This window comes from Tenebrio molitor, chromosome 8 (assembly GCF_963966145.1).
Source record: "Tenebrio molitor chromosome 8, icTenMoli1.1, whole genome shotgun sequence".
In the NCBI taxonomy this organism is placed as follows: Eukaryota; Metazoa; Arthropoda; class Insecta; order Coleoptera; family Tenebrionidae; genus Tenebrio; species Tenebrio molitor.
The window spans coordinates 5,830,059-5,845,576 of record NC_091053.1 but is presented as its reverse complement, the minus strand read 5'-3'; the positions used below and the strand labels follow the sequence as shown (position 1 = coordinate 5,845,576).

Below are 15,518 nucleotides of genomic sequence, written 5' to 3'. Positions count from 1 at the left end.
CTTTCTCTCTTGCTGCTTTCTTTCCTTACTTTCGGCGATTTGGAAAAACTACATTAACTTCAGTTTTTTTAAGTGAAAAATTAAAATTAAAGTTTTTTTTTTTTTGGGAAGACAAAATAACAGGAGATAGAATAAAAAAATTATAATAGTATGCTTTATTATTGTTTTAAAAACAATGTGATTTACATTATTAATCAACATTAATTGTTATTGTCAATTAACATTATTATTATTATTTAGAAACAAATTTAACGTAAATTATAAATGTTTGTTTTCAGTTATATTTTAGGTTCAGTGGTTCTTTTTTTACACATTTTTACTAGTTTGCAATAATTTGATTATCCGAAAATTTTTATTTATGCTACATTTTACTCTTTATTTACCATACTTTTTTCTTTTTTTCTTTTCTCTCTTCGTTTCTTTTCAATTTTTTATGTTTCTTACCTTAAATCTTATTAAGTGTTATTTAACTGTGATTACTTGTATAAATTGCACAGACTTGAAATCCTATTGCTCGCTTCCCGATCGGGGAAAGTGTGAATTATACAGCATTGCGACAAGCAGTACATAGTTTCAAGATGATGGTCCCCTGTGGATCTTGTCATGGAGCAATATACAAAAAAGAAGCTTCTGTTCTATGCGCCGGTGTTTGCAACAAACGTTACCATCCTTCGTGTGTTAAAATAAATGCTGAATTATCTCGGCTCTTAAAAACAACTCCCGGACTCTCCTGGAGGTGTTCTGAATGTGACCGGAAATGTTTTACAATCGATCAGGCTGGTTTGAACACTTTTTTAGAGCAAAAGCATAGTGAAATTTTGGGAAGTTTAAATTCTGTTTTTGATAATTTAAAATGTGACTTTTCCAAAATCGCTGAGGAAAAATTTAAACTATCTCAACATCCGGTTCAATCTGTTTCTAAAACATATTCTGAAAGTTTAAAAAATAAAACTGAACCTGCAGTTCTCATTAAACCAAAGAATATTGTCCAGACTGTCAGTCGCACTAAATCTGACGTAAATTCTGCGATAAATCCTGTTGCTGAACAAATAAATGTAAATAAGGTAAGAGTATAAACAACGGTGGCTTATTAATCGGTTTCTCTTCCAAAGAAGACAATGCAAAATTCAAAAGAGTTGCCGTAAAAAATCTATCACAAGATTATGAAATTAAAGAAGTGAAAGGGTTACAACCGCGAGTAAAATTAGTGGGAATGTCTCAGCGCTTATCTGAACAAGAAATTACTGAATTTATTGAACATGCTGTCAAGTATAATAATGATTGCAACAACGTAGAATCGGAGTGTAAGTTAATCAAATGTTGGCCCACAAAAAAAAATCGCAATGTTTTCCAAGCTGTTGTTCAGGTGCATCGATCTGCATATGATCAAATTATGAAAGCCGGTGGAGTCTTCATCGGATATGATTTCTGTTTTGCCTTCGATGCTCATGATATCTTAAGATGCTATAACTGCAATGGGTTTAATCATTCTTCAAAATTTTGCAATCAGAAAAAGTCATGTCCAAAATGTGGTGTAGAAGATAAATTAGATCATACCATATCTGAGTGTGAATCACTGACCTTTAAATGTATAAATTGTATCAAATTAAACAGAGACGAAAATGCAAATTTTGATACAGAACATGCCGCTTGGGACTTTCGCTGCACGTGCTATCAGCGTGAGCTCGAAAAAATAAAAGATTACTTTCAACTAAAAAAATTGCAATTAACTTCTTCTTCTATTACTAGTAACAAGGCTAAAGAAATTACTATTTATTATCAAAATGTTCGGGGAGTTAACACAAAATTAAATGAAATATTCAATGCTATTTCCTGTTCATGTTTTGACTTTATTGCGTTATCTGAAACCTGGCTGAAGTCTTCAGTACTTGATTCTGAAATATGTCCTAGTAACTATAAAGTTTTTCGAAGCGATAGAAATCTGTTGAAAATGGACAAAAGTACAGGAGAAGGTGTTTTGTTACTTGGTAAATGCAATTACTTTATGGAAAAACTAGATCTGTCCTCGGCAGGATTTGACACTTTGTCATCAACTGACATCCTTGGTATTAAATGCTCCAATAATATTTCCACTGTTTTTATTTTCGTTATATATATGCACCCCAAATCCTCTGCATCTGAATATGAACTTTTATTTCAATTATTGGCCCAATTTGTCGATATTCAAGGACACAGGATTTTACTTGTCGGCGATTTTAACATCTCCCATTACTCACCTGACTTACCAATCGATAGCATTGGAAATGACCAAAAATTGTCAATTTTATACAACTATTTAAACTTTTTCGATGTCAAACAGTTTAACAATGTACCAAACCATCATGGTCGTTATCTTGATTTGATCATTTGCAACGAATCGTGTGAAATTACTAAAGCCAATGATATTCTCACAGCTGAAGATCCGCATCATCCATCACTCTGTATAACTTTGAAGCATGTTAGTATTGCTAATAGATCATTCTGTAATTTAAAATATAAGCAATGGAATTTTAAGAAAGCTAACATTCAGCAGTTGTATGATAATCTTTCTAAGATAAATTGGTCCTTTCTTCACAATTGTGACAATGTAAACTATGCTTGTTTATTATTTTATAATAAGCTATACAGTGTTTTCGATACCTGCGTGGCCAAAACGCACTGTGGTAGCAGCAAATCTTTTCCCCCGTGGTTTACAGCAAATATTATAAAAATGATAAAATGTAAATGGCAACTGTGGCGTAGCTATAAAAAAAATCGGTCAATCACTAACTATAATAAATTCAAAACAATTAGGGCTGAAGTAAAAAAGAAAGTCAATGCCGCTCACATTGACTATCTCAAAAAAGTTGAAAACGATATAAAGATGGATCCAAAAAAATTTTGGAGCTTTCTAAGTAATATAAAAGGTACCTCCGGTATTCCCAGTCAATTGATCTTTAACGGTGAAACACTCTCTACACCAATCAAAATTGTTGATGCCTTTGCTGATCATTTCAATGTAAATTATATCAAATCTAATTCAAGTCCTAGTCTAACTGATAACTTAATTTATCACATTATCTCTTTTGACTCGGTTTCCGAAGATCAAGTCCTTTCTGCTTTAAAGAAAATTAAACCGAAATCAGCAACTGGTCCCGATGGCATTCCGGCTTTTCTGCTGCCCAATTGTGCCGCTACACTTGCATTTCCTCTCTCAGTCATTTTTAACCTTGCACTAAAAACAAGTGACTTTCCTTCAACATGGAAAAATTCATATATAACCCCAGTTCATAAAAAGGGTGATAAGTATGACGTTAGTAACTACAGACCAATTTCACTTATCTGCAATTTTGCCAAAACATTTGAGTTCATTCTGCATGAGTATTTATTTACTAAAGTATGTAACCATTTATCCAACTGCCAACATGGTTTCTTTCTGAAACGCTCTACAATCTCGAATCTTTGCTGCTTTACCCAGTTTTCAGCTGAGTGTATTGATGAAAGAAAACAGGTTGATGTGATCTATACGGATTTCTCAAAAGCCTTTGACAGATTAGATCACAATATTCTTCTCTCTAAATTACACAGTTTTGGGTTTTCTGCTTCTTTGTTAACTTTTTTTAAGTCTTACCTAACTGGAAGGAAGCAGTATGTTTTCTATAAGGGATGCAAATCTAAAGAAATTATTCCAACTTCAGGTGTTCCTCAAGGATCTGTATTGGGACCCCTCTTTTTTTTCGATTTTCATCAATGATATAGTCAATGGCTTATCATCTTTGAAACTGCTATTTGCTGACGATTTTAAGTTGTACCGTGAAATCTCTACCATTAGTGACTGTGTGCTTCTTCAAGATGACTTACTCAAACTCAGTCGATGGTGTCATGAAAATAAATTACATATAAATCTGAACAAGAGTACTGTAATGTCCATTACACACAAAATCAACATCATTGAGTTTGAGTATAGAATTAATAACGTGAAATTAGCAAGAGTTCAATCGGTTGTTGATTTAGGTATTACGTTTGACAACAAATTGTCCTTTGTTCCACATATAAACGTTGTCGTTGCAAAAGCATTTCAGGCACTTGGCTTTATTATAAGGTGTTCCATGCACTTCAGAAATATTGACACATTAAAACTCTTAATTGTGCATATGTAAGATCAAAACTTGAGTATGGCAGCATCATTTGGGATCCAAGTTATCAGAGATGTGTGGATAAAGTCGAAACTATTCAGCGTCGTTTTCTCAAATTCTTAGCATTCAAGACTGATGGTGTCTATCCTGAGAGAGGTTATTCTCAACAGAACTTACTCAAAAGATTTGACTTTCTAGACCTTCAGACCAGGAGAAGAAATTTTTCAATGAATTTAAAAAAAAAATTGATCAAATACAAAATTGACTGTCCTGACTTGCTGAGTCAGATTTCTCTTCATGTGCCTAACAAAGGAACTCGCCAGTCGAGAACTTTTTACATATCCACACCCAGAACGAATGTTTTGAAGTTTTCACCTTTACATCAAATGTGCACTTATTATAATGAGTCACAAGACAATGATATTTTCAAGTGATTGCTGAACGCCGTAAAGTTTCCTGCCCCGTAATTGGATTCGTCTGTCGGGCAGTGTATAATAATAATAATAATAATAATAATAATAATAATAATAATAATAATAATAATACTTGTTTTTTAAATTATTTTATAGTAATTTTTTTTAATTATTTTGCACAGTGGATACAGGGTGTCCCAAAAGTATTTCACTTGCTTAAAGGTACGTCATCTAGAAGTGTCATGGAGTGCTGAAAAATATTTAAAAAAAATCAATGTCTTTTATTTTTGAAGAAATGGGACTCTAAAGACTCCACAATCCGTAATTTCATTTTCTTTATTTTTTTTTTAATTTTTATTTTTTAAGCCACTTAAAATGTTACTGTTTGTGTTTTTTTCTTATCATTCAAAATTTTATAACACTTTTTCAACAATTTTCCTTCTTTTTTTTTCTCTTAATGATAATTTCTTGACGTCGGAGACACCTTACGGTTGCACTGTTTTCTCGCAAAGCATCCTTTCCAAGGGAATCCTTGTTAAAGCCACCCGAAAGCCTCCGCCTCCGTTTCCGTGTTCGCAGCCGGACCTGTCTCGCTTTCTGTTCGATGGAAGAGGAGATCGAGCAAAAATAGTGTGTACCGAGAAAATTTGCAAATAGCATTTCTGGCCGCGTTCCAGCTTGCCACAATTCATCATTCTCTAATATCTGTACGTAAGTAGTAAGTGTACGTTTCGAATTACCTTGAGCGTGACAGAAAAATCCCCAAACAAAGGTGGTTAAGTCGAATATTTACATCTCCTAAATTCGTGCTTGCGTTACGCTGCGTTGCACTTCGCGGAATCGGTCTGGTTATTTTCGTATGGTTAACATCACCCGTTCCGGTCGGGCATAAAACCGCGGGGGTCTCGTAATATTTTAACACCGGATCATTTATCTTTCGCTTTCTTAACTTTATAGTTAATTAAGAGTCTAATTTACACGTAACGGGGGTATATCTTTGGCATTATTAATAGTTCGGTGCGGAACGCAATAAATTATGTGTTGCGTTTACGTCTTGCGATTTTTACGCCGCACACGAATTGATCGGCCCTGTTCGGGGTTAATTGCGTCTTATCTAGACAATTTAAAATCCACTTCAGGTGGGTCCCGCGGGACTTACATAACTTCCACTCGATGTCGCGAGTCTTTGATGACATGAGGGACTTTGGGTCAGAGGTTACCTTGTGGAACGATCGCTAAACAGATTACTTCATTTACTGCCAGCCACAAAGTGTGTTGTGGCTTGCGTGTCTGCGTTTCAGAACGACGAAAGCTTCTGGGGGGATGAAACCGGAAAAAATTCCACCGGAGCAATCTCACCAAGTGAAAAAGAAAATTGACAAGATTAAAAAGTAGGTACCAAGGAAGTGGTTGGCTAAAAATGATCGTAACTCTTCAATTAAACTCGCTAGAGCAATGACATTTTACCCGCGGATTTCCCTCTTCAAGAGGGATTCTTGTTAATCCAAAAGATATTTTGCAGATCGTGATTTTTTACACGCAAAATCGTAGTGAAAGTAGCACTTTTTACACGAAAAATCGTAGTCCAAGTAGTACGTTTTTGCATCATTTTTTCCACCTCCTTGGAGATGATTGTCAAATAATACCTATTTTTTTTTTTAATTTTTCATAAATCCTTTTAGACCAAATTTCTCTACTCACTTCGATATGCAAAAAAATAGTGTGTACAACACGTTATGAAAGTTTCATTTTTTCACTTATTTGCTTGATGAACTCGGGCTACGCCCTCGTTAATCAACCTGCAAATTCGTGAAAAAAGTATGACTTTCATAACTAGTTGTACAAATAACTATTTTTCAAATGGTCCTAACACATTTTTCTTCCCTTATTTTTTTTTAAATGGTCGTTGAGCAATGAAGCTTGATCACGTGGATATTTGCTCTGACTGGTTCGCTTTCCTTCTTCAAGATGGCTTCTTGTAAGTCCAAAAAAAAATTCTACTGGTCCTGACAAGTTTCGAAAAACACCGTGAAAATTCTTTTTCGCACTTTTCTTCACTTAATTTTCTTTAAAATGGTCGTTGAACAATGAAGCTTGATCACGTGGATATTTTTAACCGGAAGTCGCTGGACGGAACTTTCAACATGGATATATTGGTCGTTAAAATTCAAATCTTTTTTTTTTCGAAATTTTGAACGTCGTTTGATTACCAACCAAGATGAAGAATTTGTTGATGACAAATTCTTCATCATATTGTACATTGTACGCATAATTTTTGAGAAAAGTTCCAAAAACAATTTTTTAAATATTTTCAAAAAACTTGATTCAAAGAGAAGATCATCACAGAAAAATGTGATGAAGGTACTGGTTTATCGCTTCGCCTTCGCGCAGATATTTCGAAGGTCACAGCCCATGAGAGAATCCAACACCTCTACCTTCATAAGTTACAATAATTTGGAAGTCGTCGTTTCTCTTCTTACAATGGATATATTTTCGTTAAGCTCTCGCTCTGAGAAAACAAATCTAGAAGAAATACTACACCACACTGTATATTTTAGATGTTGTTAGTACTTGAAATATTTAGAAGACTTCTACTTCAAATAATTTCATGAAATGAAAAAAAAAGAGAAAATGAAAGGAGTCATCAAGAAACTAGACCAGATAGTTGCTTAAAGACGATCTTAGCTCCTGTATTCAACTCTCTAGAGTGATTAATGTCATCCTCGGATTTTCCTTTTCAAGACAGTTCTTGCAAATCCAAACAAATGTTTCCACTGGCCCTGACAGGTTTCGAAAAAATGACAAAAAATTATTTTTTTGGCACGCTCAATGAAACCGGTAATTCAACGTACTCGTCAGTTCAAGCCTCAGCTGCGCCTCGGCCAAAAAACTCACACACAAACGAAAAAGATGTACTTTTTGGACTTTGATACAGAAATAACTATTTTTAAAATATAAAAACTTGCTACGTTTTTGGGGAAATCCCTGTAGCTCTTATATTTTTTCAATTTGGGTTTTAGAATCTACAGTGCGTCGTTGTCGTAAATAAAAATCCGTGGCAACTTCACTGAGCGATTGATGCTCCAATAACAAATAGCTGTTGACTTTCGCAGTTGGAAAATCCGCGTCGTAAATCGAGTCGAGGCTATATTTTTATACAAACTTATTTATTTTTCGTCCACCATAACTTCATGCTAATGACGTTTACAATTTGTAGGTTAATAGCGAAAGCATAAAATTTATTTTATTATCCGCAATGATATTTTTATTATGGTCATGCGGCCTGGAAAATACATACATTATATGCCGGTTACCTACGCAACAGGACGCATTAATTTCAACATGTTTCGTATAAATTCATCCAAATATTATCTTCCCGTCGATTCGCTCCTGTATATTATTCGTAGGTGGGCCGAGGAGGAAGTAATCGCACATGTTCCACCTATATTTAAAAGCTTAACCCAACCTGACAGATACGCACGCCAGGACTAAATGAATTATTTTAAGACCGGAAGCGATCGCCGTGTGAGGCTTGTTGTATCAACCAGTATTGCGAAAATCATTGCCAACACCAACAATTTATGTTCCCTCAAATTGAAAAATGCTTGTGGAATCTGCGGGTCTAGACGAAACGAAGCGGCGTCGCTGATTAGACCGTCGCTTCGCGTCACGTGATGATCACTCCATTGGCGCCTTTTTATCCGTAACTGCTTCATTACAGCTCGTTACAAAACAAGTTTTTTAAAACTTATTCTTGCTCCTGCTGTCACTCCAATTACAGGATTACTGATGGCTCCCGTAAACTTTCCTATTAGATTGTTTTTTTATCTTCTTTCGGTCTACCTTATCCATTATCGATCTTCGAGTGAAGTTGGTCGAGTTGTGGCGGAAACGATACGAGCGGACACATATTTATCGGAATCATTAACAAATTGGAAGGAAATTACGTCCAGTATTTACAAGAAGTTTTATCAAGACGACCGGCGCAAAAACTGAAGAATTACGGTGCAAGTTCGAAACATCCACGATTTATAACACATTCCGCCCATCAAAGACGAATTACGGAGCAATCCAAAGTTTTAAGTAAAACAACAAATTGGAGTATCCGGTTGTGATTGCGGACGTTGTCGTTTTGTATTTTTTTCCGTCTTTCGTCGGGTTAGGCCGTGATGGATGCCGTTGCGACACTTAATTTATAAAAACAAAATTGAGACGTATAGTGCGAAATTTAGAACGGCCTAAGTGAACGTGACAAGATGGAGAGAATCTATTAGAGAAGAGCTCTCGGTTAGTGACTCCATTTATACCTGTCCGAGAGGCAGGTGTAGCTCAACACCTGACACCGAATGGGCGGCCAATGCCGGAGGAAAAACAACACTTCAGACAACACACTCGCTCACTGTCTGCCAGGATAATGGAAGTTTAAAAATGGCTAATGATGGCGTTTTAATAGCCCAGAGAGACACTGCCACGAAAAACTATCGGCTGAATTGACCGAAGGGATTGGCCACATTTGATTCTCTTGCAAAAAAAATCACCATTTGCAGATCAAGATCGCCAAGAACGTCCTTTTTAAGAAACAAATTATATTTTGGGAGCATTTGAGTAAAATCAAATCACAGACGGTTTTGTTTAGGGGAACCAAAAGAAATCAACAAATGCCAAATCGGGACCGTCAAGTGGATGTAGCGGTCCGTAGAGGTGTTGGATTCTCTCATGGGCTGTGGCTTTGGAAGCATCTGCGTGTACTTGAGACCGATATTCGTTGTTTGCGCAGATATGACTCCATAGCCCATGAGAAAATCCACGACGTATACTTCGTGTAGCTGACTTAATTGTCAATCTTGTTAGTTTTATATTTCAACAAACAAAAAATATAATCAAGAGTTTTGGAGCAAAAAATCGTTAAAATGGGGACAGTGTAGTGTTGGCCAAGATCTTATTACTCGTCATCTTGGAGTCAGATTGATGGTTTGTGTCATCGGAAATCCACAATATGTTAACACCAGCCCATCTGCGTGGACATTTCTTTTAATTTCGACACAAAGAACCTCCCAACTATCGACTGCTTCTAATTCCGAAGCAAACAACGCGTCTAACATATGAGCGACGATTAGTCGATGTCTCCACTATATTTAGCGTTTCGAATTTTTCCCCAACACATGTCCAATTTGCCCCATTTCGAAAGCATTGTAAAATAATCGTGTTTATTGGTTGCAGGTGAGTGTGGAGAGAGAATCGTGTGTTTCGCCGCCCCCGAGTGCACGCACATGCAGCCATCACCTGGTCCGTATTTTTGGAACTTGATCCGTCTCACCAAAAAGAACTACGAAGGTAAATAAAGTGAAAGGTGTATATTTACGAGGACCGAAATAAATCGGGGGATTTTCTTTGTAGTGGAGTATTTTAAAACTAGAATTCATAGACGTCGGCCAGAAAGGTGTCTGACAATGTCGAATATGCAGCGACGCCAGGTAACCGCCTCCGTCTGCCAACATTTCGCCGTTAATCGGATCGTTTTATTTTCGAACCTGTCGACTATTTGTCATGATATGGCTTTTTAATTTTTGGTTGGAGTCGACCGGAACGGCGGCGATCGCGGTGGCCGACCCGCATTCTTTCCCGAAATTCTGAATAGAAATAGATTTTCGACAGTTCCTTCGGTAAAAATATTATTCTGTCGACATATGTTTCGCGCTCGACAGGTTGAACAGACCTGGCCAACAACAAATACGACTGATGCAGCTTCTTGTTTTTGGAACGGTTCCTGACATCTCAATCATTTCGATTTATCCAGGAACTATCACGTTTGGGACGCGGAAAAAGCTCACCTCCGGTCGCGACACAGGTGCGGATTCGGTTTTCTTTTTCCGCCTTATTTTGCATTGTATCAGAATAAATTTGAAAAGAAATAAACGCTAAATTGAACTTGTAAAGAATATTCTGCTAAATAGCTTAATAGGAGCGATTCCTGACATCTCCATCATTTCGATTATCCAGAAATTGTCACGTTTGGGACACACAGACAAATTAAAAGTTTTTTCCCTGAATAGATCCAGTGACATCACCTCCGTTCGCCACACAGGTGCGGAGTCAGGAGAGGTTTGTGCGGTTTTCTGTTTCCATCTCTACTTATTTTGCATCAAACTCGAGGAATAAAGCTGTAGTAGAATAAATTGGAAAAAGAAATACATGTAAAGTTGATCTTATAAGGAATTTTCTGCTAAATAGATTATTTGTGTGTAGCATATTTTTAATGACTTGTCGCGAATAATGAAATAAAACAAGAACAATTTTGTGTGGGAATGAGGAAAGTAGATATGTCAGGAAAAAAAAAGTTGAAAGTGAATGTTCAATAAGAGAAAGAGGAAGAATGAAGAGAAGGGGTGGAAATCGGAAGGAAGAAAAATAGAACGAGAAACGACTTCAACGAAAGAACCGTAGACAAGAGGAGGGAGAGATAGTGAGGAAAGAAAAGAGAAACGAGTATGCCAAGGAAGAAGTGGAAAGATTGAGAACATAAGGAAGATGGACGAATGTAGAGCTGAGTGAAAGGGACAAAGATACAGACAAGCAAGATAGAAGGAAGAGAATCAAAGAATCCAGATGCAACAGGAAGTGAGAGATGTGTATGACAGAGGAAATTCCGGAGTACCTGGGGAGAAAGAGAGTGCAAAAGAAAAATGAATGGGGGATTTAGATGTGGGAACGATAAGAGAGAAAACAGGTATTGGATGGAAGGAGAGGAAAGAAGATGCAGAATGTGCTATGAAGAGAGATAGACAATTGAGCACATGTGTAACGGATGTAGCGAAATGCGAGAAAGGAAGACAGAAGGGAGATAAGATGGATGAAAGAGACATGGAAGAGGAAGGAAAGGAAAGAGAATGAAAGGGGTGGGGGATAGCAATGAAAAAGGTCATTTTTGGAAAATGTTTGCTTGGTCGTCGTTTCATGGTATTTTTTTAATTTTGAAGGGTGAGTAGGTGAGGTTGGCGTCCGCGGGGTTAATCGATGACGTCGAGGGGGGTGGGAATGGGGAGTAACAAAGGAAATCGGCGAATTCAATTTGCGTAGAGCTAAGGTAGGATAAAAAGCCAAACGAATAAACAAAACCTGTTCCGGTTTAAGTCGAAAGCTTTGATTTACCTTTTTGATTAGGGGATTCACCGAAGGGGGAACGTTGACGGCGGAGTCAATCTCCGGCGGGTCCCGCTTCCATAAGCTACATTTATGACGGCATAAAATTAATGCAAATCTCGAGATACACCTTGTTTGTCTGGCAGAGGAATAAGTTATAAAATTGCGAAGCGTTTACCTAGCAAGTCAAACAGCGTTCGGAAGTCGCTCCGATCTTGAAATATGCAAAGTGTGAACCACTTAAGGGTTAATATAACAAGGCGGCACTTTTAATCGGATTTTCATGTCTGCTAATTAAAATACATCAACGCTGAAATACACGGAGCCGCGGAATCTTTCTAATTGCTAATTATAACTCTGTGTATTTTATAAATTGAGATTCTAATCGCCAATCATGATAATGAATTAATCGGCGAATTGTGCCCGGGAAGATGAACCACTTTTAATTACTTTCCGTTTTCTAAACTTCTTACCAATTGTCTGACGAAGGTGCTTTTATCTGCCACCGCCCCGCGCGCATCTCCTCCAGATAATTTCCACAGATAAGTCATAATTTTTAGTCACGGCTAAATAGAATAAATTTCGAGACGAACAGACGAGATGAAAAATAAGAAGCGAACAAGGCGATGTTACAACCGAACCATCGTGTTGTCATAAAATAAATTGAATTTCAAATAAGTTTCTTGATAAAATTCAGACCTGGCGTCTTGATACATCGCAAATGTAAAACAAGACATTCGTGATGCACAATAAAGGGTTTAATCTTTGGCGACTTCACCAGACTGGAGCGATTTATTGCCAACACCCGGTATCTCGAGGTAATTAACAACAACAAAGACGAAATCTCGACGGCGAGATGTTGTCGATCTCTTGGCAAGGACTGGAGTGACGTCGCTTTGACAATCCTGACAACAGGACTGGGTTTTTTTACACTTCAAGAATTAGCCTTTATAAATAGGATGGTATGGAAATCGTCATAAATCTCTTCAGTTTATCTGATTTATTGCATGCGAGTTAGTGTATCACCGTCGTTCTCTCAAACGAAATATACTCTTAAGTGAATTATGATAAAATATCTTCGGGATGCGGTTGTGTAACGAGTGCTACGCATTCAAATCTATTTTTCAAAAATTCAAAAAATATTCTTCGTTCTCAACAAAGTACAAATTATTTTCTAATTTTAATCCGTGAAATCAGCAGACGTCTAATTAAATAATTTATAGAGTGTCACACATAATGCTGCCCAATTCCAAGAGTAATTAATCAGAATTTTAATTGTCAAGAATTAGTATAAATTGTCTTTTACATTTTTTCGGACTAATTACAATTAGTAAAATATCAATTTAGATATAATTTAGTAGGTAAGTGAGAATGGATTAAACGTAAGTAGTTATTTTATTTAGGATTTTAGAAAATACTAAATTGGTTTCTGCGAGTAAATTTACTAATTACTAATTATTTAAATTAGTACAAATGTTAAATTGAAATTGAATAATAAAAATTCAATGGGTCAAATCTAGTACCTACATTACTATTTATCTCAAATTTTAGAAATAATTAATTAATACTTACTAATTACAGAACGTTTCGTTGAATCCATTTCGTTAATTAATAAACTACTAGTTGGTGAATATTTGTCTAAATTTGTAATTGTAATTTGTAATTGAAACTAATTTCCGATAATTCGTACCAAGTAGTATTGACTGAATTTGAATGTTCCGTGAATTACGAGTATTTACTAATTAGCAGTTGCTCAGTAAACGCCAGCAGATTGCCTTTTCGTCAACCATTTCAATCAGAAAACACACCTATCTGCGTCTTACCGCGGTCCAGATAAATGATGCGGTATCGTCCAGAACGGAATGATTTGCCGGAAACTTAGGCCGCGTCATATCCTTCAGGCCTGCCAACGCCATCCATCACACCTCAGGCAGACGCACCTTCTTAATCACCGCCCGAGAAATATTAAACCTAGTTTGTCTGACCTGTCCAATCGCCTCTGAATAATTACTCATATATGTTGCGATCAGATGAAAGCAAAGGTGGAGAGAAAAATGACCGGATGCGTCTTCGACGCCATTAAGTCTTTAATTCCGGTAATTTATTCGAGGTAAAAAGTGGAATTGCAGTTTTTTGAAGCTGTCAGAAGGGTCAGAGATAAATGGTCCACAAGGAGAGAAAGATAATATTGCTATGTGCACAGGATTTGAGAATTAGCAGTTGAAATCCTGACGTATTGCTTCTTCTGGCCCTTGAGGTACTTTTCACAAGATTTAGATGATACCAAAAAGAGTGGGCCACGCTAAGATCAAGAACTGTTGCTGTTAGTTTAGTTCTGGAAATGCTAATGTTGTAAGGAAGACTGGAATTTCTAGGTTCCATCTCGAAGGGTACTACCTCTTCCGCTTTTGACAGTTAGCATAAGCATGCAGCGTTCGTTGGCGACACTATAAAAGGAGATGGGTGATGGTCCATCACTATTTTTGTAGCACCATCAAGGTTTTTAATTTTCGTTCAAGTGGTACCATTTTTTGATTTCTGATGGCACAGAATAAATCGCAGAAGCTTGGGTTTCTCCTTTCGAGGTGAACTATTCTCCCATCTCCGCTTTTGATATTGTTGGCTTCAAAATAGAACAAGCGTGGTACCAGTACTACCACGAAAAAAGTGATTTGTCACATTCGGTCACGATTGGTAAGAATGGTTGTTCCCTTGGACTCTCTTTGTCGTTAGACCACGTAGACACCAAGACTTCTGTGCTCTTTGTAATTATTTTAATCAAGACTGTTTCTGTTTTCAACAACTCTGGCAGTGGGACAAGATTCAACCGACGTTGGGAATTAATCTGAATTTGTTCGAGTTATTTTGCGAGAAAGCACCATTGTCGGGAATTTGAAAGGTGTTTCCGGTTCAAAGACACGATTGGTTGATATTTTATTCACTGGAAATTTAACGAAATGGTTTCGATTCGAAATTCATACGTACTTTCGTCTTTTCCAATTCTAGGTAGATACATGCTGAATAATTGACGTCAAATGGAATTTTTAAATTCCAATATAAGATGAGAGGAACGCCGGTTTGTTCCAGGTTTGTTTATGAAATCGATTATTGGGAAAAGAGAAAGGGATTGTACGTTTCCATTTGTTTACACATTTTTGTCGAGTCGATTTCGTTCAGTGCTCTTCTGATGGAAGTCAACACTTCGGGTTTCCTCGTCTGGTTTTAATTATTATCGTGTTTAGAAAATAAAATTTTATTTAATTAAGGAATGTAAATATCGGTTTGGTATTTAGGAAAATAAACATCTGCAACATCTCCTTGTGAGCAGAAAATATTGTATTTATTGTGAAGTGATGGTGAAGGATATTAGAAAAAAATTAACATGGAGATGATAGAAAAATTTCAGAATAATAAAGGACAGAAGGTGGGAAGAAAATGAATGAAATTAAAGAAATCATTCGAAAAAGATTAGAAAAAGGAAAGGTATAAACCAGAGAGCTGAAAAAACTGATGTAGAAAGAATAGAAATTCCTTCAATGTTGCAGGACAAAGAAATAAACTAGAGGAACATTGGAGGTCTTGGAAGAGGCAAACCACGTCTGAAGATAGAAACCATGGAAAAAGAATTGCAAGAGACTCCACATAAAGGAAGGAATGAAATGGATGTTCTGTGAGAAAGCCAAAGGAAAAGGAGATGATAATTAGTTCAGAAAAATATGTAGGAAAGAGAATTGAAGATAAGGAAAAAAGTGAATTGAAATTGGAAGAAAAAACGTAGAGAGAAGTACTTGAAGAAAGAATGAATATCTTCTTTGGAACAATTAGTAAGAAAGAGAATACAGCAGATGGC

General features: G+C 36.5%; 1 protein-coding gene across 9 annotated transcripts in view; it reads left to right on the top strand.

The window, feature by feature from the left end:
- Positions 1 to 15,518, top strand: part of zfh1 (Zn finger homeodomain 1) — a 344,752-nt gene that overhangs the window by 136,007 nt on the left and 193,227 nt on the right. For 5 of the 9 annotated variants that reach the window (XM_069056759.1, XM_069056757.1, XM_069056760.1 and 2 more), the window contains exon 2: positions 9,749 to 9,862. The exons of the other annotated variants lie outside the window; for them this stretch is intronic. In XM_069056759.1, the coding sequence (XP_068912860.1) occupies positions 9,749 to 9,862 (114 nt within the window). The remainder of the gene's footprint in view (positions 1 to 9,748; positions 9,863 to 15,518) is intronic. 9 annotated transcript variants of the gene reach the window in all.